Source organism: Dendrobates tinctorius, unplaced genomic scaffold (assembly GCF_039654945.1).
Source record: "Dendrobates tinctorius isolate UK_male_01 unplaced genomic scaffold, ASM3965494v1 ptg000083l, whole genome shotgun sequence".
Lineage (NCBI taxonomy): Eukaryota > Metazoa > Chordata > Amphibia > Anura > Dendrobatidae > Dendrobates > Dendrobates tinctorius.
Window position 1 is genome coordinate 17,680,508 of NW_027361751.1, and position 25,204 is coordinate 17,705,711.

Below are 25,204 nucleotides of genomic sequence, written 5' to 3' on the forward strand. Positions count from 1 at the left end.
TGGGGCTAAAACACTGTTTGGGCGCATGGAAGAGCTTGGAAGGGAAGGAGCACCATTTGACTTTTTCAACGCAGAATTGGCTGGAATTGAGATCAGACGCCAACTCCAACTTCACAGAAGTTTATAACGTACAGCCGTACAATTAAAAAAAAATCACATTTTTTCCACAAAAATGATCGTTTCACCCCCAATTTTTATTTTACCAAGGGTAACAGGACCCCAAAAGTTATTGTGCATTTTGTCCTGAGTACGCTGATACTCCATATGTGGGGGTAAACCACAATTTGGGCGCATGGCAGAGCTCGGAAGAGAAGCAGCGCCATTTGACTTTTATGGCTTGAAAAAAGATCAAAAAGATCTGTGGCTTTGCTGTGGATGAAACGCTGCAGATCAGGAGGGGGGAAGAGTGGGGGCGGAGTGTGCGTGCATGGTGTGTGGGCGGTGACTGGGCGTGTATGTGTGTGCGGGCTGTGTGCGGGGGTCTGTGTGATGGTCATCAGGCTGTCGGAGGTCTGTGCGGAGCTGTCGGAGGTCCGTGTGGGGCTATCGGAGGTCCGTGCGGGGCATCGGTCTGTCTGGCAGCGGGGGGTGCGTGCGGGGCTGTCTATGTATGTATGCATGTATGTGTGTGTATGTGTATGCAGGCATCGTTCCCATCCGGCGATGCCTGCTACCCTGACAGTGATTGACACATTAGCCAATGATGGGACAGTAGTGGTCCCATCATCCAGCTAATGTGTTGAATGTAAAAAGAAAAAAAAACACATATAACATACAAAACATACATATAACACACAGAACATAACACATAAGATACAGAACATACAACATACAGAACATACAACATATAACACACAGAACATACATATAGCATACAGAACATACACCATATAAGATACAGAACATATAACATACAGAACATACATATAACATACAACATATAACATACAGAACATACAACATATAACATACATACAATATGTAACATACAGAACATATAACATACAACACATAACAGAGTACATACTCACCGCACACACCTAGGTCTCCGAAGCCATCGATCTCCTGTAATAAATATAAAATAATAAACCAACCTATATTTACCTCTCCGTTGTAGTCCAATTAATATCGAGGGTCCCACGATAATCTCCCGTGGAGAACAGCCGCATCAGCTGATGCGACCACTCTCCAGGGGCTCCAGCACTGAAATGACAGGAGAAGGTAATCCTCGGCGATGTATATCCCTCTGCCGGGAAAGAGGTCCTGTAACCCTAACCCCATCTATCTATCCTTCCATCCATCTATCTATCCATCTCTCCTTACACCGATCTCTCCTTCCATCCATCTATCTCTCCTTCCATCCATCTATCTCTCCTTCCATCCATTTCTCTCTCCTTCCATCCATCTCTCTCTCCTTCCATCCATCTCTCCTTCCATCTATCGATCCATCCGTCTCTCCTTCCATCTATCGATCCATCCGTCTCTCCTTCCATCCGTCTCTCCTTCCATCCGTCTCTCCTTCCACCCGTCTCTCCTTCCACCCGTCTCTCCTTCCACCCGTCTCTCCTTCCACCCGTCTCTCCTTCCACCCGTCTCTCCTTCCATCCACCTAGCCTTCCATCCATCTATCGATCCTTCCATCCATCTCTCCTTCCATCCATCTCGCCTTCCATCCATCTCGCCTTCCATCCATCTCGCCTTCCATCCATCTAGCCTTCCATCCATCTCGCCTTCCATCCATCTCGCCTTCCATCCATCTCGCCTTCCATCCATCTAGCCTTCCATCCATCTAGCCTTCCATCCATCTAGCCTTCCATCCATCTAGCCTTCCATCCATCAATCCATCTATCTCTCCTTCCATCCATCTATCGATCCATCTATCTCTCCTTCTGTCTATCCTTCTGTCTATCTATCTATGTGTGTAATGGAGTGTGGGTTGGACCAATGTAAATGAGGAGGTTGGACAGAAATGACATCACAAATCTTTTTTTTTTTTTTGTTAAATAACATATCTTTATTTAGCTTAGAAAACCGCATACAAATCCGCACTGAAAAACCGCATCAAATCCGCAGCAAAACAGCACATTCGTTTTCTGCCAAGAGCTGAGTTCTTTGTGCAGAAAAATCCGCAATGTGTGCACATATCCTTACTGATTAAAAAACAGGTAGCATTCAAAAAGCATTGGTGAATCACTAAATGGCTTAAAAAATATGGATGTTACTTGTACTTATTTATATAATTGCCTTGTAATGTTTTAATTTCCTGTTCTGTCCAGATGTCACCGTATCCCAGAATTCCAAGTGGAGGAAGTTCACCGACTGCCATATTGGGACACCCAAGAGATGGGTGTCTCAATATGGAAACTGCTGATGGTACTAACCTATTGCGCGGTACCACCAGTGGAACACCGTTGCACCACACACACATACTCTATATGCCATACGCACCACACAAACACTCATGCAGCCTCTTGCGCGGTACCACCAGCGGAACACCGTCGCACCACACACCCCCCCCCACACACTCATGCAGCCTCTTGCGCGGTACCTCCAGTGGAACACCGTCGCACCACACACTCATACTCATAGACACACTCAAATAGACACTCATACTCACACACACTCACGCAGCCTCTTGCGTGGTACCACCAGTGGAACGCTGTCGCACTGCGCTGGCGTGAATTCCGCACAGGCGCAGTGAATCATTCGGCTGATCCCGGAGGCAGATGCGCGAAGTGTCTACAGGCAGAGGAAGCCGGTCACATTAAAGGGATTTTCCCGTGAACGAAAGTTCATTTTAAAAATTGTCTGTGTCTGACAGTATATGGAGCATACCACATCTCCTGGGCAGGGGAGGAAGCAAAACACAATGCTGACATTACAGAAGGGGATCACCAGAGGGTTGATTTTGGGAGGTAAAATATTTTACTGACTGCTTTAAACAATATTTTACCTCACAAAATGTATCCTCTGCGATCTCCTGCTGTAATGTCAGTATTGTCTTTTGTTTCCTCCACTGCCCAGGAGCTGGGGTATGTTCTGTACACAGTCAGACAAAGGGGTGAGAGAGACAGAGCACAGGGAAGAGACAGCTCAAAACAGCACAGCACATGAGGGGAGAACACAGCACAGGAAGGAGAGACTCAGCAGACACAGGGTTAGCACATGGGGTAGACAGATCAAAGAAGAGAGCACAGACGGGAGAAGTCAGCACATGGGGAAAGAGAGAGTGGATAGGTGGGTGAGCACATGGTGGGGGTAGAGATTCTCAGTGCTGCAAAGCCTGCCCCCATCGTGAAATTACCGCCCTCCCGATGCGATAGCATCAGGCCTCCATCTAGTATATAAATAAGTGATTTGTAGTTTTGGATTGAGCTGGACAGTATCTATCATTTTTTTGAAGGGAATTTGTCAGCAGGTTTTTACTACCTTATCTAAGAGCAGCGTAATGTTGGTAAAGAAAAACGGAAATCTACGATGTATCACTTAGATTACCGGGTGCAGCCATTATGACACACAGTTTTTAAATTTAGAATGAAGAAAAACAGAAAACCGAGTATTTTTGTAGTCAGTACAAATAGGGTGTGGCCCCCTTTTCACGGAGCTGGGCAGTTCATATAGTATAGTCCCTCCAGAGATGGGTGTCCGGTTGGGACCCAGTGACTGCCACTATTCACACTAGGTAGGTTTTAACATTAGAGAGTGTAGGTACTGTCCCAATGGGGTACAGCTTGTCGCAGTGGGACAGCTTTATGCTTTTTTTTTTTTAAATTAAAAACAGTGTTTACTAAGTACCCTATATTAATTATTTAATGCACTTGCTTTTACTTATTTATTTTCATTAGGGTATATGCACACATTGTTTTTTTTCTTGGTTTTAAATTTAGAATGAAGCAGAGCTGAGAAAGCTAACCCCGCCCACACCAGGCTCTGTATGTACAAAGTCCATATACAGTGAGCTGCCTATTGCAGGAGGGGGCGCTACCTGTTTTTTTTAGGTTGAATTTTATTACGTGATGTATTGTTCCATTTAGCCTTGAACTATGTAGTAAGAGCAAATAATTTTCTGAAGTTTTGCAGCAAAACCAGATGAAGCACATATAAGCCATGGGTTTTAACTGTACATATTCTCAATCTGCAATCTACCGACAGACACATGCCACTTCAAAACCTATTCAAACTTATAGTTTAAAAGAACAGATGCCTGAAAAAAGCAAAAAAAAAAAAAAAAAAAAAATAGACAACAAAAACCATATAACCTAAATGACAGCTGAAAGGTTCAATACCAGTAAAACCTATGCATAAATATAGTATACTGCAAAATATATCATCCACCCTTCCCCCCAAATCTGTATCTTGAAAATGCAATATTAAAATACTTATATATTATCATTCATTGCTGTATATATATATATTATTATTTTAGCAAAATATGCATATAATGAACATCATTATTATACTAGCCTCATGCACAACACTCTTTCTAAAAGAAAAAAAACTATATCGGAGATACTGTATTGAATACCGTATAGAATAAGACATTCAGTCGCAACATGTTATTATATAAGAAATGCTTAATAAACTGCAACATTACAAAATAATCGTGTAGTTTCACGGGGAATGCCATAAAAAATCCAGATTATCAAAAAGTGATAATTGTGCCGAAGGGATTATAGAAACCTAGTCGCCTCTCATTCCCATAGGTCTGTACATATATTTACACCTGGGGCAGTATATAACATTGCACGGCATTATTCTAGTATCTGATATGCTCTATTATCTGCAGAGCCCTTCTAAATGACCAGAATTACTGTACTATGGGGGCTGTGAAGGTTTTACACAGAATAGGTTTCTCCAGTTTCTCACATCTTTTAACAATTTTAGATGAACAGAGTTCTCATGCCGGCAAATGCCGTATTTTTCGGACTATAAGATGCACCCCAAATTTTCATAAGAAAAATAGGCAAAAAAAATGAATGTGTCAAATGGCGGTTCGTCTTGCAGTCCGAATTCAGCTTACCGGATGGGTTGGGGGGGATCGACAGCGCATTGCAGCAATGGAAGTGCGGGTGCTCCAGGCTTTTACAAAATGTCGGTGGAGCCCCCACACCACCAAACCAGCCTGGGATGGGAATCAGATCATCATCCTGCAGTGTCGGACCACTGAACACTCCCCTCTTCCCAGCCCAGGGTCGGCAGAATTGCCTGACTCCTGCTGCCGCCATACTCCTGGTAAGTACATCCGCACCCCCATTTCTCCCCCAAATTTTGAGGGGAAAAAAGTATGTCTTATAGTCTGAAAAATACGATATATATTTCTGAGCATCAGGCAAAAACTGGATAACCTATTGAAAGAAAGCCATTATTGAGAAATAAATATTTTTTTTTAATCTTAAAAATTCATGGAAACTCTGCGAATACTGAAAGAAGACATAGAGAAGCTTGTAACACAGCAGTGGACTTCTTATGGATATCCGGCAGATTCATATGACACTTTACTTTGTTTCCAAAGTAAAACATGCTATATTGGTACAAACGGAGGATTTGTGATCAGTTTATTGCACTTCGTAAAAGGATTTGGAAAATAAAAAGCAGCTTTCACAATGGCCACAAGGCAGAGCGAGAGTAACACTGAGGTCTTGACTGTAATTGGGAAGCACATGATCTTTCATGGTGTGAGCAGCAGGCTGGAATGGCGAGGTTCACCAGAAGATGAGGGTTGTAGTGTTGTCATGGTCTTTGGACGGTTCTGAGGGCTCCGCCGGAGATTGTTATCCATCTGCAACAAGGAATCACAACAAATCAGATCTGTACATAAAGCAGAATATCGCCCGGAAGAGTGTACGCTCCCTCCATCAGAACACATGCTTTACACAGGACTGCCACTCCAATGCCTTTTTGTAATAAGGATATAATATTTGTAGTAACCACTTTATTGCATCATGGAGGCTCGAGGCCCAGTTCCAGCCATAAATGAGAGCCAACTAACTGAATCCGGGCTCATTTAAGGCCCAATCACATAAGGAACCATAAGGGAATTGAATGATTATATTTTGTCGGCAGCACTTCCATTGTTTACCCAGGGCGATATGCTGCCGATAACAATTATTTTCATACTGATATAAGAGATCCAATCAGCCGATAAACAAAACTTCTGGTGGCATGTTTACATGGGCTGATGACCAAGAACAAGATGATCATTCACATTATTTTTATATCGGGTGAACATGCAGATTTTAGAAGAGCTGCCCATTATTCTCATGTTTATGGGGTCTTCTCGACTCTCCCCCGATAGCAGATGTCAAGAAAGATTGGGCAGTTGGATTTCAAGTGACCGATCCTCTTATTCTCTGCAAGATAAGCCGATGCCAATGAAGTCTGACTCCCTCTCCTACTGAGAACACGTGCATGCTTGTACATGGGGGGCTCGAGAGGGACAGCTATTCAGGTGGAAGCTATCTTATATGTATGGTCAGCCTTAAAGAGTGAGGACTCTTCGAAAAACCTCTTGCTATCTCAGTTTCCAGGGGCACTGGTCGAGTGTGGTTAAAGCTATGTATTTGACCACGTACAATCTAAGTGTTCCTTTAACATGTGGTCATCAGAAATTCATGAAATTCAGCCCAGAAAATGACTTTATAGTCACATAGACACTGTTTATGGATACCTTCCCTGCAATGACATCAGCTACATAAAATATACAAAGGGATTTTTTCTTTCTTTTTTAGCCACTGAAGTCAGGATAATTGAGAAAATAAGGTCTTGCTTTTCTATCATTGGAAAATCTGACTTGTCTCAAGGCAAAATATAATCAAGAAGGAATGCTACAGAGGTATAACGCAAGCTTTGTCTGCACGGTTCACTCCTATCACAGATTGTATGAACACTAGAACAGATGATTTGCTCTCCTGGATCCGTTGTTTTGGCATTTTTTGATTGGGCGATGAATAATAGGGGGTCTCACTGAGTCAGTGGATGTCATGTCCATTTAACACCTACTTTATTCCCAGAAATATTAAACTATTTTCCAGATGACCACCCGGAGGGAATTGTGACTAAACTACAATTGCATTAGCAGATGTGTGCTATTCAGTTCTCCAGAAACATTATCCTCTAGGATTCATCTTACTGCACCTTGTTTTCTCAAGATAGGCTTCTTAAAGGTCAAGATCTGTAGCACTCGAGGGTAAAGATCATTTACCCCTGGAAAAAAAAATGTCTGGCCTTCTGTCACGTTGATATCAGTTCTGTACAGCTGTTGATTCCTTAGAATTGACATCATAGGGGGTGTTATTGGGATTTCTATGCCATTCATAAAAACTGGCTCCTTTTTTATAGAAAAATTAAAGCAGCACTATGATTGGTTGTGACATGGAAAAAGTTGTTGGATTTTTTTTTTGAACGTGTGAAGGGCTACAATAAGACTAGCTTCTGCACACTTCTCCCAATTTTTAAAGTGTTGTTCCCATGGTCATTCTTCAGAGCGCACTGCTCCTCCGCCTTTTTGCTTGCCGGGGAGAGGTGGGCTTCTGAATGACTGACAGTCTGAACCAGCAGCATGGCTGCACCACTGTCCTGCATTGAGAAGAAACAGCTTTACCTCTGCCGCATCGGAGGACCACATGGGCAATGATGATGGCTGGATTTAGTGGACCGGCCAGCCTCAGAACAGTCCTTACAAGCTTTATTACAAAGAGCATGCAAGCGCTGCACTCCACAACTATAAAACTGGCCACCTTTGTTAGAATGCAGAGGTGGCCAGTAACCAAGGCAATGGCCTGTGACTAATGCAATTAAAAATACCACCCTACTTGAAGATGGAGAAGATTTTTAACAAGGGATAAATTGCTTGTTTTTATAATGCTACCCAATTATGATGAGACTCCATGTTACTCACAGATGTACCCTGAAAAACAACGATAAGTAGTGGATGCATGTTTAATGTAGCAGATATATAAAAAGTTCACTGACAAATATATTTTTACATGTAAAAAAGTTTCCTGGCAAGAAATGGGTTACAAGACGGTATAGAAAGAAGAAAGCAAGTTATGACCTTTTCTATTAGGTTGGACTCCTTATTTACAAGCTGAGTGAGTTTCTGCAAGTTTGCATCTACAGGTTCCTGGCCAGCAGGAGAGGTTCCTACAGACGGCAAGAAGAGACAGGTGGAAACACGAGATGCACAGGGTTAGTACGGACAACAAGAAGACACCAGCAAAAGAAAAGAAAAGCAATGTCTAAAGAGAACAAGGAAAATATGCTGGCGATGTTATGAAGAACTGCAGAAATGTGAGGTTTTCAGCACATACTTTCAAAACGCTTAACATTTAAGATCAAGTGACCAAAACTTGGCTGTAAGAACCAGCATAGCATCTGAGGTCTGAAATTTCAAGCGTTAGGCTATGTGCACACGTATGCAGAAAATTTCTGCCTGAAAACCGGACTCCTTCCCAGAAAACGCGGAAGAAAACGCATCAATATGCACAAAAAGTGAGGAATTCATTAAAATGAATGGGATGCTTCTTTTAAGCATTTTATTTGGTAAAACCGCAAAAAAAAAAACCCGCTTACGTGTGCACATACACTAAATGTCAAGATCCCGGCCTTCCCCAAAGTTATGGCTCTCTACAAGACTTATGGGCATTTATAGTTTTTCAACTATTTTTACTGCATCCAATTTTTTTAAAAAAATAAGCAATTTTGCTAATAGTTTAAAAGTATCCGGGACTTTACAAAAAACATGGATTTTTGTGATAACTCAGCGTAAAATCCTTTTCTCCGAGACACTCATTGGGGGACACAGGTACTGTGGGTGTATGCTACTGCAGCCTGGAGGCTGACACTAAGTGAAAAAAAGAGGTTAGCGCCTCCTCCGCCGTATACACCCTCGCCCCGATTGCAGGTGGAAACCAGTTTGGTGCAAAAGCAGTAGGAGATCATGCAAAAATCAGACAACATCAACCTTAATGCAGGTAACAACATCTCTAGAAAATAACCACCCTAATATCATACAGAGAGCATATTAATTAAACAAACAGAAGCCAACTTGGCTGTCAGGGTGGGTGCTGTGTCCCCCAATGAGCGTCTCGGAGAAAAGGTTTTTACGGTGAGTTATCGCAAAAATCCATGTTTCTCCTTCGCCTCATTGGGGGACACAGGTACTGTGGGACGTCGACTCACTGATCCAAGCTACATGCACCTCTGTTGTGAATTCTCTCTCTGGCTTCCCTCTGGTGATTACTGAAGGTAGTGGAGCTGGTCAGATTGACAGAGGGGTTGCGAGTTCTCTTTCTGGGCTCCCTATGGTGGTTACTGGAGGTAGTGGAGCTGATCTGATTGACAGAGGCTTGCCACCTGATAATGAGGAAGACGATTGGAGATCTGGGGTTTCTGATTGGGATTTAAGACAGCTGACTTCCTCTATCCCTGCTGGTGATTTTCTTCCTGTGCCTTCTAAGGTCTGACGTTTCCTGCTCTTTCCCTGCATGGTTCAGCTAAGTGGTTCATTTGCTATTCTGTTTGCATTTGATCTGGTTTAGTCTATCTCTGCTTTGTGTGGGTCAGCTAGCTCCGGCTGGGGCTGTGCTGAATCACCGCCCATATGTTACTGCTTGTGCCAGTTTGTTTTGTCCCCTGTTTGCTTTGCTTTCAGAATATACCAGAGTGCTGATATAGTGGGGGCAAAGTCGTGCGACTTCAGTGTTTTTTGTGCATCAGACGTGTTGGACTTTTTGCAGGGTTTTTTGCGTGATTGCAGACAGTGTCTTTCCTTTCCTGTCTAGTCAGTGTGGGTCCCATCGTTTGCTCAGTCTATTTTTCTGCCTGCGTTTGTGTTTTCATCTTGTCTCACTGACAAAATATGTTTGGGGGCTATCTATTCCTTTGGGGTCTGCTCCGGGGCAGTTTAAATTTCCCCATTCTTGCTTTAGGCTTAGTTAGCTCTCTGGCTGTGCCGAGGCGTCTAGGATCATCGTAGGTACGCTGCACGGCTACTGCTAGTTGTGTGGATAGGATCAGGGGTCTGCAATCCGCTTAATTATCAACCTCTCTGGTTTTCTGTGGCTTAGCCTGGGCCTGCTATCCTCCTCGGTGACCCATTCATAACACACCTCCTGTCTAAAGGTGCGCCACCGCTGCTTGGAGAATCCTTATATACAGGCTCGCATCCGTTGACGCCTGAGTATGGATATTGTAATGTTTAGTAAACATGTGCAGGCTGGACAAGGTTGCTGCCTTGCAAACCTGTTCCGTTGAAGCCTGGTGCCAAAGTGTCCAAGAGGCGCCCACTGCCCGAGTAGAGTGTGCTCTGATCCCTGCTGGAATCGGCGCGCCTCTGATGTGGTAGGACTCCTGAATAGCCAAACAAATCCATCTGGCTATGGTCGATTTTGAGGCAGCGAGTCCCTTCCTGCGACCTTCAGGAAGCATGAACAGCGCGTCTGACTGACGAAAGGGTGCCATCCGCGACACATACCTCCTGAGTGCTCTCACCAGGTCTAAAGTATGCAGGGCCTTTTCCACACGGTGTACCGGTGCTGGACAAAAAGAGGGCAAGACAATATCCTCATTAATGTGAAACGAGGAAACGACTTTTGGCAAAAAGGGAGGCTCTGGTCTAAGAACCACCTTGTCTCTGTGAAAGGTCAGAAATGGGGCTCGACAAGATAGCGCTGCCAGCTCAGAGACCCGCCTGATTGATGTTATAGCTACCAGGAACACCACCTTCCAGGAAAGGTATGACAAAGAGACATCCTGTAGCGGCTCAAATGGAGCTTCCTGCAGAACACTTAGGACCAGGCTAAGGTCCCAGGCGTCCATAGGTGCCTTATAGGGAGGTACCAAGTGGGAGACCCCCTGGATGAAAGTCTTTACCTGCAAGTTGGTAGCAATCCTGCACTGAAAAAGGACGGATAAAGCCAATACCTGTCTCCTGAGAGAAGTGGGGGCCAAGCCTGAGTCTAGGCCAGACTGAAGAAAAGCCAAGATATTAGGGATGGAGTATCTCAGTGGAGAACAACCGTGACCTCGACACCATGCAAAGAAAACCTTCCAGGTGTGGTGGTAAATTCATGCTGAGGCAGGCTTCCTGGCGCTAACCATCGTAGAAACCACTTTGCGCCTAAACCCCGCCTGCATCAGAATCCAAGATTCAATGGCCAAGTCGTCAAACACAGGGCCCATGAGTTCAGGTGGCAGATCGGCCCCTGAGAAAGTAGATCTAGGCGCTCTGGCAGTCGCCATGGCACGTCGACGAGCAGCTGCACTAGATATGCATACCACGCCCGACGAGGCCAGTCTGGGGCGCGCAGAATCACTGGCACCCCTTCTGCCTTGATCTTCTTGATGACCCTCGGAAGTAGTGGCAGCGGGGGAAATAGGTATGGGAGGCGAAACTGATTCCATGGCAGAACCAGCGCATCCACGGGTCCCGGGACCGAGCAACAAATACGGACACCTTGGCGTTCACCCTGGAGGCCATCAGATCCACATCCGGTGTTCCCCACCACTGGCAAATCTAATGAAAGACCTCTGGGTGTAGTGACCATTCCCCGGACGCAAGCCCCTGCTGGCTGAGAAAGTGTCGCCCAGTTCTCTACCCCCGGGATGTGAACCGCCGATATCACCGAGCGGTTCCTCTCGGCCCAGCGAAGCATGTGCCCTACTTCGCGCACGGTTGCCCTGCTGCGGGTGCCCCCTTGGTGATTTATGTAAGCCACCGCCGTGGCATTGTCCGACTGAATCCGGACAGGGCGGCCTGCTAGAAGGTGATGAAACCGTTGCAGAGTCAGCCGGATTGCCCGTATCTCCAACAAGTTAATCGGTAGATGTGCCTCCTGCGGTGACCACCGTCCCTGGGTCGTGTGGTGGCAAAAAAACACTCCCCAGCCGAGGAGGCTGGCGTCGGTTGTGACCACTAGCCACTAATCTGGGGGAAAGGGAGGAACTGATTGTCCACCACTCTAGTGACTGTCTGACCTGAGAGGACAACCAGCACCGATGGTCGAGAGTGAACGGGTTCTTGTCCCAGGATGACAAGAGGGCGTGCTGCAGGGGGCGAAGATGGAACTGGGCGAACGGGATCGCTTCCATCGCCGCCACCATTTTTCCTAGAATCCTCATGCAGAAACGGATGGTGTGAGGGACTGATTGACGCAGTACCCGCACTCCCTGCCGGAGGGCTAGGGCCTTGATCGAGGGAGAATTACCAACCCTCGGCAAGTGTCGAAGGTCATCCCTAAAAAGGAAATTCTCTGAGCTGGAAAAAGGGATGACTTCTTTACATTGACCAACCACCCTAAGCGGGCAAGCATATCTAGCGTGATGCTGACACTTTCCTCGCATGCCCGCCTTGAAGGGCCCTTGACCAAGAGGTCGTCTAAGTAGGGAAATACGACTATGCCCCGGGAGTGCAGGATGGCCATGGGGACTGCCATGACCTTTGTGAACACTCTGGGAGCAGTGGCTAGCCCGAAGGGCAGCGCTGCAAACTGAAAATGCAGACCGTTGATGGCGAAGCGTAGAAACCTTTGATGCGGAGGGAAAATGGGGATTATGTAGATAGGCGTCCTGGATATCGATAGAGGCCAAGTACTCTCCATGCCCCATTGCCGATATGACTGAACGGAGAGACTCCATCCGGAAATGTATGATCCTGATAAATTTGTTCAGGAGCTTTAGATCCAAAACGGGACTGACAGTCCCGTCCTTTTTGGGGTCTGCAAACAGGTTGGAATAGAAGCCCTGAGTCTTCTCGTTTTCCGGTACTGGAATGATGACTCCCGTTGTGGCTGAGCGAATTGATGGCTCCTAGTAGAGCCTTTGCCCGGGTATCCACTTTGGGAAGACGGGAAAGAAAAAATCGTCTTGGGGGGTACCTGACAAATTCTTGCACCCTGTGGACACCAGCTCTCTCACCCATGTGTCACGCGCAACATTGAACCAGGCGTGGTGAAACCGGAGTAGGTGGCCGCCTACCTTGCTGGTGCCGCCTGACAAATGCCCCAAGTCATTTGGCTGAAGATCTTTGGGACCTGGATCCCCTCGACCTGGACTGGTTGGTATGCATCCTCCCCAATGGGTTGGCTCTATATGAGACCTGTCGGTCCTTATTCTGGTTGGGGCGCCGTGACGCAGCGGAATTAGCCGCTGTCGTCCACCCAGGGTTGCGAAAGGCCCGAAAACGCACCTGAAACTGGTGACGAAACGGCGGTTTGACCTTTTGTTGAGGAAGAAAACCACTCTTGCCTCCTGTAGTCGGAGATGACCTGGTCTAACTTCTCTCCGAACAGGCGGCCACAATGGTATGGTAGTGCTGTCAAGGACTTTTTTGAGGCTGAATCGGCCCACCATGTCCTTAACCATAGCACTCTCCTAATGGAGATTGCATTTGCAGCTGCAAGTGCCGCGCTGTTGGCCGCACCTAAAGATGCATTGATCAAGTAGTCCCCGCCATGGCTATCTGATTTGTGATTTCTGATACTTCAGCTGGTAGGTCTATGTCTTGCAAGGCTCTATTCAATGATTCTGACCAAGAAATCATGGCCTTGGCTACCCAAGTTGCTGCGAACGAGGGAGAGAGTGCTGATCCCGATGCTTCAAACACTGAGCGAGCCAAGTTCTATATGAGACGATCAGTGGGATCCTTAATGGAAGAACCACTAGGTACGGATAGTAGAGTTTTTATAGCCAAGCGCGACACAGGTGGATCCACTGTTGGGGATTCCGTCCACTTTTTACAGAGATCCGGGTAAAAAGGATACTTCGCCTCAAGTGCCTTCTGGCCCGAGAAACGCCTGTCCGGCCGTTCTGTGTCGTTGCACTATGTCCTCAAATTCAGGGTGCGTGCAAAATAATCTATGGGGACGCTTAACTCGCTTAAATGACACCTTATGGCCCAAAGCCAGAGTGGAATCATCCTCAATCCCCAGAGTTTGGTTGACGGGTTCTATGAGACGGTCGACCGTTTCCTGACCACCCGGTGTATCTAGGTCAAGGGGTTCGTCCGAGTCGTAGTCGAGCCTTGCTCGCTATCGAGTGATGGTGACGGGGAGTGAGAAGCAGAGCTCACGGATGCCGAGGCACCGGATGGACCGGGAGACGAGAGTGTAGGTTCGTTTCCCCCAGGTCTGCCTGGAGTGAGAGCAGCCCCTACAGGCCGGAGGCTCCTGTGAGGTAGAGGACCCCTCTAAGACAGGCGAGCCACTGTCCCTGCCCCTATCTGGGGCCCGAAGGGACTCAATTGCTCTCGTAAGTTACACCATAGATTGCGACAGTGATAACGCCCATTCTGGGGGACTTGGTACACTGGGCTCAGTCACAGGGGAGGGCTCCTGAGCGTGTTCGGACTCGCAGGCTTCGCATACTCACTTGGTCTGCGCCCGCGGAAAAGCGGACCGACAGGAGATGCATGCAGCGTATAAAAACGTATGTGTCTTAGGTTTTCCTGACATGCTGTACCTGTCAGGCATCCGTACTAAAAAAAATGCCGGGGGAGGGCGCTCTTTGCTTCTCTTAGAGTGGCCTCTCCGTGGGGCTAGGAGGCAGCACTTACCCCAGTCCTGTGTCCCCTGTGTCCTGGCGTGCGAGGCGTCGCTTCATACTGCGCGCTACAGCTGCGGGCAGACCCCTGGAAGAAAAAGGGATCCTGGGGGTGGTACTTCTGTGTGCAGCCTAGCTTGGGCCTGAAGCCGAGGCCTAAATGTCCTCGGCGTCCGCCCAGGCCACGGGGGGGGCTTGGCCGCCGTGACGCTACGCCGGGGACTTCCGGCCGCGGCCTAGCGCCAGCTGAAGCCACGGCCTCGATTTATACCATCCGCCCAGGGGGGGGGGGGGGGCGGAACCGCCAGACCCCAGAACCAAGGCCCGAAACCGGATCCACCGCTGCCAGATGCCCATCTCTGCTGCCGCCTGAGAGAAGTCCGTCGCTGCAGGAGCCCTCCCCGGCCATCCTCCTCCGTCCAGCTTAGGTAGAGGAGGGGGGCCATATGAAAAAGGACGGTGCAGGCACCCTAACTCCATCTAACCCCTTGCCGGGGTGAGGAGAGGGACCGTCCGCCGCCTTGCCCCACCGCAGTCTTAGCATTGGCGGGGCAGTGGGGGCCGTACGGACTACGCTTGTGCCTCTGTGCAGCCTAAGGTTTCAATACCCTAGGGTGGACAGGGCTACGTCCGGCATCATGTCCCACGGTGCGGGAGAGGATACGTGGAGGGACACTCGCACGTGCTCGCCCGTTGTTGGTTTGGGGAGACAGGACCCTTTCAATAGAGTCTGTCGCCCTTATCTCACCTCTGTGGTTTGGCAATATTCCACGTTGCGGGAGAGGATACGTGGAGGGACAATCGCACGTGCTCGCCCGTTGTTGGTTTGGGGAGATCGGACCCTTTCAATATGATCCGTCGCCCCTGTCTCATCTTCATGTAAAAAAGGAACATCCGGAAAAAATCCCCGTTGCGGGAGAGGACACGTGGAGGGACACTCGCACGTGCTCGCCCGTTGTTGGTTTGAGGAGATCGGACCCTTTCAATAGGGTCCGTCGTCCCTGTCTCATCTTCATGGGGAAAAAGGAAAAAAAAAAAGATCAGTCTTGAGACAGACCGACATGTGCCTCCAACAGACACTAAGCAAAAAACTGGTTTCCGTCCGCAATTGGGGCGAGGGTGTATACAGCGGAGGAGGAGCTAACCTCTTTTTTCACTTAGTATCAGCCTCCAGGTGGCAGTAGCATACACCCACAGTACCTGTGTCCCCCAATGAGGCGAAGAAGAAAAACAAAAGATGCAACAAAGCACTAACAGGCAGGTAATTGCAGCTTACCTTCCTGTTGTGCACGGCGCCCTTCTTACCCGGCACAGAGTGGTCATAGACCGCTCCTGCCAGGGATTCGGAAGCCTCTGAGCCTCAGAGCGGAGGCTTCTTTTCCGGTTCACTATGTAGACGGGGCGGAACCTCCGAGGTCACTCTGATTGACAGAAGGATCCCCGCTGCCTAACTGGGGGAGCTGACTGTCAACCAAAATGACCTCAAAAGTCCAGCCCCTTTGCATCAGCAAGGGCAGCTGAATTCCCAGCAGGAGAGATCTATGACCACTCTGTGCCGGGAAATAACGAACTCGGGGGCAACAGGCAGGTAAGCTTCATTTACCGGTTAGTGCTTAGGTACATTTTTTGTTTCTGGATATCCCCTTTAAATGTAAAATATTATACAGTTTTGAGTTTACAAATGCTATGCAGTCCTGTGTCTCTCGATATTTAACCCCTAAGTTACAGAGCTAATTTTGACCTTAATGACCCGGCCAAATTTTTAAAATCTGACCACTTTATGTGGTAATAACTCTGGAACGCTTCAACGGATCCCAATGATTCTGGGATAGGTTTTTTTGTTCTATATTGTACTTCATGTTAGTGGTAAATGTTGGTCGATATGATTTGTGTATATTTATGAAAATATCAAACATTTGACTAAAAAAACTGAAAGGTTTGCAATTTTAAAACTTTAAAACTTTGTTATGCCTTTAAATCAGATAGATACTACAAAAAATAGTTAATATTAACATTTCCCTCATGTCTACTTTACGTCAGCATTTTTTTTTTTTGCTAGGGAGTTATAAAGGGTAAGATTTGACCAACAAAATTTACATAACCCTTTTATTTAGGGACCACACCATATTTACCCAAATATTTTTTTAACCATTCAGGTGTTTCACAGGGTTTAATGGAATGTGGAAGGAAAAAATTAACATGTTACTTTTTTTTCACAAAAAATTTACTTTAGCCCAATTTTTTTTACTTTCACAACGGTAACAGGAAAAATGAATCCCAAATTTGCTGTGCAACTTCTCCGTAGCACGTCAATACTCGATTTGTAGGAGAAAACTACTGTTTTTGTGCATGGCAGGGCTCAGAAAGGAAAGGGCACTTTTGACTTTTTGAAAGTAAAAATAGCATGGTGTCGAAAACGGACACCATGTCGCGTTTTGAGAGCACCTGATGTATCTAAACAGTGGAAGTCCCCTACAAGTGACCCCATTTTGGAAACAAGACCCCTCAGGGATTTGATCCAGGGTTATAGTGAGGATTTTGAAAGCAAAGGTTCCACACAAATTTTGATAACATTAGGTCGTCATATTGAATATGTCGTCATTAGTGTTCAGCACAAGTGCTCGCTACTCAAGTTTGCATCGAGGCGCTCGGGTATACAGAGAGTATCGCGGGTGTGAGTGACATAATTGAGACCCCACTCCATCATCGGGCCGGGAGATGGGAAGGAGGGCCGTAAGTGTGCGGGGTGGTTTAGGGACATCATTTCTCTCTCCTGTGAAATGATTCTAATAGCGGGCACACTTTTTTTCTTTTTAACGCGATTGTCGCTATTCATTGAATAACGGTGATCACGTGATTGGGCATCAGAAACTTCAGCCCTGATCATGCTCTCCAAGGTCTCAGCTACCCCCGGGAGCTGAAACCCCAGAGATTTTCGGACTCTGGGGGGCGTTATACCCTTATTCCCGATAAATGGCGATGAGGGAATAAGCCCCTTTAACAGGTGTCTGTTATTGTATGCAGCACCGTCGTCACGTCGGCTCAGCAGCACTGGCTGAGTTGATGACACTCACAGCCTCCAAGTTCACTGACTAGCTGCAGCGCTGTTGATGTGATATCAGTACTGCAGACAATAACAAACACCAGGAGCAGCGGTGTATTTTTAAAACAAACTGCAGCCGGGGAACAGGAGTTTTCAGAAACCATTAAACTCCTTTTAAGGCCCATTTAGATGGTCCAATAATTGGGGAATGAGCACTTGTACAACACTTTTGTCCCGATAATCAGCCTGGATAAACATGGTGGCAATAACCCAATGAATGAGCAAAGCTGTTGTTGGTCGGGTGAGATGATTATCAGGCTTAAAAATCATTATCTTTAGCACATATTCCTGTGTAATAATGATGTGTGCTGCAGATAACATATTTTAGGTGCACAAAACAATTGTATGAATGATCATTCTGTGCACATAGAATTCTGATCTCCTTGTCTAAACGAGCCATTAAACAACCGCCGATAAGCTTGTACATGGCAAAACGACAGCGGTCACTTAATGGACATAATCTATGTCCAAAACAAACACTTTCTTTGATCTGCATCCATACTTTGCTCTTCCAGAGGTAGTCGACAACGATAACACTACCTACACAGCCTCCTACAGGGGCATACAGAAAATCCTTTCTAGGGAGACATTTTAGCACAGGCTACAGCCCTACAGACAGTGATAAGACAGATCAGGGATTTGCAGAACAGTAGCTTCCAGGTAGTGACATTTTTGCAAGGATGGAGACCACGATAAGTATTCCACTTTAATCTATTCTAGAACCTGGGCACTTCTAAAGGTGAATTGTACAGATACCTTCCGCATGCTCCGTGAAATAGACGCAGATAATGTGGTCACAGAAGTCACACAAGTTGGGAAGCTGCTTTAAATGTTCTTGTAGCTGGACTTTAAGCAGACGAGCTTTATAGAGGGGGGCGAGGAAACCAAAAGCAAAGGCATCTAGTGTTGTAGGCCTGCAATAAAATAATATATGGGTTATTCTGAACAGTGAAAACAATGCAGCTGCATCCTACTATTTCATTCTACAAATACTATATTCGAAACAGTTCGGAAATAGAAGATACATTTTTTTTGCTTTACCACCACCTAAAGCAAGGATTTATTAGATAATAGATTTAAAGGGGTTGTCCAGGACTTTTTTTTTTGATTGCCTAACCTTAGGGCACAGTCAGATGGCGGTATAAAATCGGATCGCGAAGCTCGGGCTGGACGCGGCTCTCCCGGCCTCAGCCTGACAGCTGCTGCATAGAAACATATGAAGCGGTCATGTTCCGGCCGAGAGAGCCGCTGGCCAGTCCGTGCATTGCCATCCAATCTCAGTCCAATTTATACGGCCCTTTGACTGCGCCCTTGCACAGATTTTTGAAAGGAAAGCCATCATCAGAAAATAACCTAATGTTTAATAAATTAGGTTTTAGAGTTACATTTATAATTTTTTTCAGATTATAATCTTTGTTAAAAAAACAAAAGGAGAAATCTTGCAATTTTCACTGTAGTCGCTGGGGCTTTTTTTGTACTTTAACTTGCTGTTGCTTCAGGAAATAATACATGTACATCAGCCATAATGAGCAGAGTCTATCTCTTGCATCTCATCTTTTTAGACTCTCTTGTAACAGGGGTGGTACCACAGGATTGGAGGATGGCTCACATGGCACTGATACGTAAGAAAGGTAAGAAGTTGGATCCGGGCAACTACTGATATCAGTAGTGTGCAAAATTTTTGAGGGCATTATAAGAGATGACCTGCAGAGAACAATATAACAACTGACAACCTGCACGGATTCATGAAAGATAAGTCGTGTCTATCTAACATGTTGGGTTTTGTATGAGGAGGTGAGTGCAAATCTGGATGTAGGTAATGTGGCTGATGTGATTTATCTGGGCTTTGCAAAGGCATTTGATACTGTAACACACAACAGCCTTATACTGAAGCTGCAGAAGCAAGTACTGGGGGAAACTACAGTTAAAACCAGAAGTTTACATACACTATATAAAAAGACACATCTGACATGAAATCAGAATAAACCTTTCCAGTTTTAGGTCAGTTAGGATTACCATAATTATTAATATTTGCCAAATGCCAAAATAATGGGAGAGAGACAAGGATTTTTGTGAGAACTCACCGTAAAATCCTTTTCTCCGAGACGCTCATTGGGGGACACAGGTACTGTGGGTGTATGCTACTACCATCTGGAGGCTGACACTAAGTAAACAACACAAGGTTAGCTCCTCCTCCGCCGCATACACCCTCGCCCCGATTGCGGGCGGAAACCAGTTTAGTGCAAAAGCAGTAGAATAACGAAAAACAGCCTTAAATGCAGATAACAATATGTCTGGAAAAGATCCACCCTGACAACAAAAAATGCACATTAATTAAGTAAACCAGAGCCAACTTGGCTAACAGGGTGGGTGCTGTGTCCCCCAATGAGCGTCTCGGAGAAAAGGATTTTACGGTGAGTTCTCACAAAAATTCATGTTTCTCCTTCGTCTCATTGGGGGACACAGGTACTGTGGGGCGTCCTAAAGCAGTCCCTGGGTGGGAAGTTAACTCACCAATCCAAGCCACATGCACCTCCTGTCTAAAGGTGCGCCACCGCTGCTTGGAGAATCCTTCTACCTAGGCTCGAATCTGACGAAGCCGGAGTATGGACACTGTAATGTTTAGTAAACGTGTGCAGGCTGGACCAGGTCGCTGCCTTGCACACCTGTTCCTTCGAAGCCTGGTGCCAAAGCGCCCAAGAGGCGCCCACTGCCCGAGTAGAGTGTGCTCTGATCCTTGCTGGAACTGGCGCACCCCTGATGCGGTAGGCTTCCTGAATAGTTAGATGGATCCATCTGGCTATGGTCGATTTTGAGGCTGCGAGTCCCTTCCTGCGCCCTTCGGGGAGCACAAACAGCGTGTCCGTCTGATGAAAGGGTGCCGTCCGCGCCACGTACCTTCTGAGAGCTCTCACCAGGTCTAACGTGTGAATAGCTTTTTCCACGTGATGTACTGGCGCTGGACAAAATGAGGGCAAGACAATCTCCTCATTAATGTGGAAAGAGGACACGACCTTCAGCAGAAAGGGGGGCGCTCGTCTGAGCACCATCTTATCCTTGTAGAAGGTGAGAAACGGTGTCCGGCAAGACAAGGCCGCCAACTCAGAGACTCGCCTAATGGAAGTTATCGCTACCAAGAACGCTACTTTCTGGGAAAGGTACGATAAAGGAATATCTTGTAGCGGTTCAAAAGGGACTTCCTGCAGAACATTCAGGACCAGGTTAAGGTCCCAGGTGTCCAGGGGCACCTTACAGGGTGGTACCAAGTGGGAGACTCCCTGGATGAAAGTCCTCACTTGCATATTGGCGGCAATCCTTCGCTGGAAAAGGATGGACAACGCAGATATCTGCCTCCTAAGGGAGCTCGGGGCAAAACCTGAGTCTAGGCCTCACTGGAGAAAGGCCAAGATGTTGGGAATCGAAAATGTCAGTGGGGAAAAACCATGATCTCGACACCAAGCAAAGAAGACTTTCGAGGTGTGATGGTAAATCTTCGCCGAGGTAGCCTTCCGGGCGCTAATCATTGTAGCTACCACATTGCGGCTGAACCCAGCCTGGGTCAGAATCCAAGATTCAACGGCCATGCCGTCAAACACAGGGCCCCTGAGTTCGGGTGGAAGATTGGGCCCTGGGCCAGTAGATCTGGGCGCTCTGGTAGCCGCCATGGGACGTCGGCGAGCAGCTGCACTAGATCTGCGTACCAAGCCCGACGGGGCCAGTCTGGGGCCAGCAGAATTGCTGGAACCCCTTCTGTTTTGATCTTCTTGATGACCCTCGGGAGCAGCGCGGGAAACAAGTATGGAAGGCGAAACTGGTTCCATGGCAGAACTAACGCATCCACGGCGATCGCTCGCGGATAACGAACGACGAACACGGGCACCTTGGCGTTCATCCTGGAGGCCATCAGATCCACATCCGGTGTTCCCCACCATTGTGAAATCAGCTGGAAGACCTCGGGGTGCAGAGACCATTTCCCCGACGTGACATTCTGCCGGCTGAGGAAGTCCGCTGCCCAATTTTCCATGCCCAGGATATGGACTGCCGATATTACCGAATGGTTCCTCTTGGCCCAGCAAAGCACGTGGCCTACCTCGCGCATGGTTGCCCTGCTGCGCGTGTCCCCTTGATGATTTACGTAAGCTACCACCGTAGCGTTGTCCGATTGAATCCGGACAGGACGTCCTGCTAGAAGATGCTGAAAATGTTGCAGTGCCCGCCGGACCGCTCTTATTTCCAACAAGTTGATCGGGAGGCGTGCTTCCTGTTGCGATCATTGCCCCTGGGCCGTGTGGTGGCGGAACACTGCTCCCCAGCCGAGGAGGCTGGCGTCGGTTGTGATCATTAGCCACTGATCCGGGGGGGAAAGGGTTTTTCCCTGAAGAAGGGAGGACCTGATCGTCCACCACCTTAGCGACTGCCTGACCTGCGAGGATAGCCGGCACTGATGATCGAGCGTGAATGGGTTCTTGTCCCAGGCTGACAAGAGGGAGTGCTGTAGGGGGCGAAGATGAAATTGGGTAAACGGAATCGCTTCTATTGCTGCCACCATCTTCCCTAGTACCCTCATCCCAAACGGAATGGTGTGCGGAACTGGCTGTAGAAGCTTCTGGACTCCTTGCCGAAGCGCTAGGGCTTTGTCTTGGGGGAGAATTACCAACCCTCGGGAGGTGTCAAAGAACATCCCTAAAAAGGAAATCCTCTGGGCTGGGACAAGGGATGACTTCTTCCTGTTGACCAACCACCCTAAGTGGGAGAGGGTATACAGCGTGATGCTGACATTCTCCTCGCATGCCCGAAATGAGGAGCCCTTAACCAAAAGGTCGTCCAAGTATGGCAAGACAACTATGCCCCGAGAGTGTACGACGGCCATCACGACCGCCATTACCTTTGTGAACACTCTGGGGGCCGTGGCTAGCCCGAAGGGCAGTGCTGCAAACTAGAAATGTCGGCCATTGATGGCGAACCGCAGAAACCTCTGATACGGAGGAAAAATGGGGATGTGCAGGTAGGCATCCTGGATGTCGATAGACGTCAAGTATTCTCCTTGGGCCATGGCCGATATAACTGAACGGAGAGATACCATTCGGAAATGTTTGACCCTGATGAACTTGTTCAGGAGCTTCAGGTCCAACACCAGCCTGACTGTCCTGTCTTTTTTGGGGACCGCGAACAGATTGGAATTAAACCCCTGAGCCTTCTCGTGCTCTGGTACGGGAACAATGACTCCGTTGCGCTGGAGTGAATTCATGGCCCCTAGCAACGCCCTTGCCCGGGACTCCACTTTGGGAAGACGGGACAGAAAAAATCGTTTTGGGGGATACTTGATAAACTCTATCTTGTACCCTGAGGACACCAATTCCGCCACCCATGAGTCACATGCTACCGCGACCCAGACATGGCGAAAGTGGAGCAGGCGGCTGCCTACTCTGCTGATGTCGCCTAAAAGGTACTCCGAGTCATTTAGCTGAAGCTCTCTGAGCCCTGGCCCCCCTTGCCCCGGGCTGACGAGCCCGCATACGCCCAATGGGTTGGCTCTATATGAGACCTGTCGCTCCCTATCCTTGTTGAGGCGACCTGAAGCGGCACAGCTGGCCGCTGCCGTCCACCCGGGGTTGCGAAAGGCCCGAAACCGTGCCTGAGCTTGGCGAAAGTGCTGCTTGACCCTTTGTTGTGGGAGGAAGCTGCTTTTTCCCCCTGTAGCATCGGAGATTAGTTGGTCTAATTTTTCTCCGAACAGGCAGCCACCCTGATAAGGCAGGGAAGTCAGCGACTTCTTGGAAATTGAATCGGCCCGCCATGTCCTTAACCATAGGGCCCTCCTAATGGCTACCGCATTTGCGGCCACAAGAGCGGCACAATTGGCCGCATCCAAGGAAGCGTTAAGTAGTCACCAGCCATAGCGATTTGACTCGCGATCTCTGATACCTCTGTAGGCAGGTCTCTATCCCGCAAGACCTTGTTCAATGATTCTGACCAAGACATCATGGCCTTGGCTACCCACGTTGCCGCGAACGAGGGAGAGAGTGCTGATCCTGATGCTTCAAAAACTGAGCGTGCTAAACTTTCTATGAGCCGATCAGTGGGGTCCTTGATACAAGAAACGCTAGGTACAGATAACAAGGATTTTGAGGCCAAGCGTGACACTGGTGGATCCACCACTGGGGATTCTGCCCATTTCTTACAGAGCTCTGGAGCAAACGGATATCTTGCCTCTATCGTCTTCTGTCCCGAGAAACGCCTATCCAGCCATTCCCTGTGACGCTGCACTATGTCATCAAACTCTGGGTGAGAGCCAAACACTCTATGCGGTCGCTTAGCCCGCTTAAATGATGATACCTTATGGCCTGAGGCCATGGTGACGTCATCTTCAACCCCCAGAGTCTGATTAACAGCATCAATGAGGCTGTCAACTGTTTCCCGACACCTCAGGGTATCTAGGCCCAGCGGCTCGTTTGAGTCATAATCTGAACTCTGCCCGCTCCCAACAACTGGTGAAGGCGAGCGTGATGCCGAACTCACAGATGCCTAGGCACCGGATGGGTCGGGAGATGCCATGTGGGTTTGTTTCTTTTGCGCCTGCCTGGAATGAGAGCAGCCCCTGCAGGCTGGAGGTTCTTGTGAGGTGGAGGACCTCTCCCAGATCGGCGAGCCACTATCCTTGCCCCTATCTGGGTCGTGAAGAGACTCAATCGCCTTTGTAAGCGATGCCATAGACTGCGATAGCGATAAGGCCCATTCCGGAGGATTTGAATCCCTGGGCTCGGTTACAGGGAAGGGCTCCTGGGCACGTTTGGAATCGCAGGCTTCGCACAATTTATTGCTCTGCGCCCGCGGAAATGAGGCCCTACAGGCGATGCATGCAGCGTATAGGAATGTGTGCATCTTCCCTTTCCCGGCCTCAATGCTGCTCTGCTAGGGGCTGTGGGGGGAGCCCCCCTGGCTGCCGTAGCATGCCTCTCGCTGTCGGGACGAACTTACCCGATCCTGTGTCCCCCACACGTGCTCTCCTGCCATGCGCAGTCCTGCTGAGGGCGGGCCGACCGCTCTTTCCCGGTCGCGGCCTACCCTGAAACGAAGCCGGGGTCTCAATTTATCCGGCGCCCGCCCAGGCTCCAGAGGGTGGGTCGCCGGAAGTGACGCCGCGCCGGGAGGGCGGGACTTCTGGCCGCGGCCTACCACCGGCCGAAGCCGCGGGCTGGATTTTTGATGCCCGCCGGTGACGGGGGGTGGCGGCGGGCGGGCAAGGCGCCGCATAGTAAGGCTGGAGCCGGCGTCCTACTGCCGTCAGATGCGGCGCACTGCCTCCGCTGCAGTAACGCGTGAGGGACTGCTGGGGGGCCGGGGACGGGAAGGGAAGGGGCGGGGGCCTATGCCGGGACTCCTGTCAGCTCCTGCTGACCGCTTGAAGATTAGGGCTCCGGCCCTCTGGATGCCACAGGGCCCTCCCTGGCCATCTCATCCATACCATCTGGCAGCCAACTTCTCCAATCAGGTAGAAGGGACGGGGGGGGGGGGAAATCCAGGACGGTGAAGGAACCCTAACTCCATCCACCTTACAGGGCT

At 48.3% G+C, this 25,204-nt stretch overlaps 1 protein-coding gene across 2 annotated transcripts in view; it reads right to left on the minus strand.

Moving 5' to 3' along the window:
• Window positions 1–5,362: 5,362 nt before the first annotated feature.
• MTX3 (metaxin 3) overlaps window positions 5,363–25,204 on the minus strand; it is a 75,323-nt gene continuing 55,481 nt past the window's right edge. For both annotated transcript variants that reach the window (XM_073584175.1, XM_073584174.1), the window contains 3 exons: window positions 18,398–18,555; window positions 8,054–8,142; window positions 5,363–5,779 (listed from right to left, as the gene is read on the minus strand). In XM_073584175.1, coding sequence (XP_073440276.1) covers window positions 5,669–5,779; window positions 8,054–8,142; window positions 18,398–18,555 — 358 coding nt within the window. In that variant the 3' untranslated portion in view covers window positions 5,363–5,668. The remainder of the gene's footprint in view (window positions 5,780–8,053; window positions 8,143–18,397; window positions 18,556–25,204) is intronic.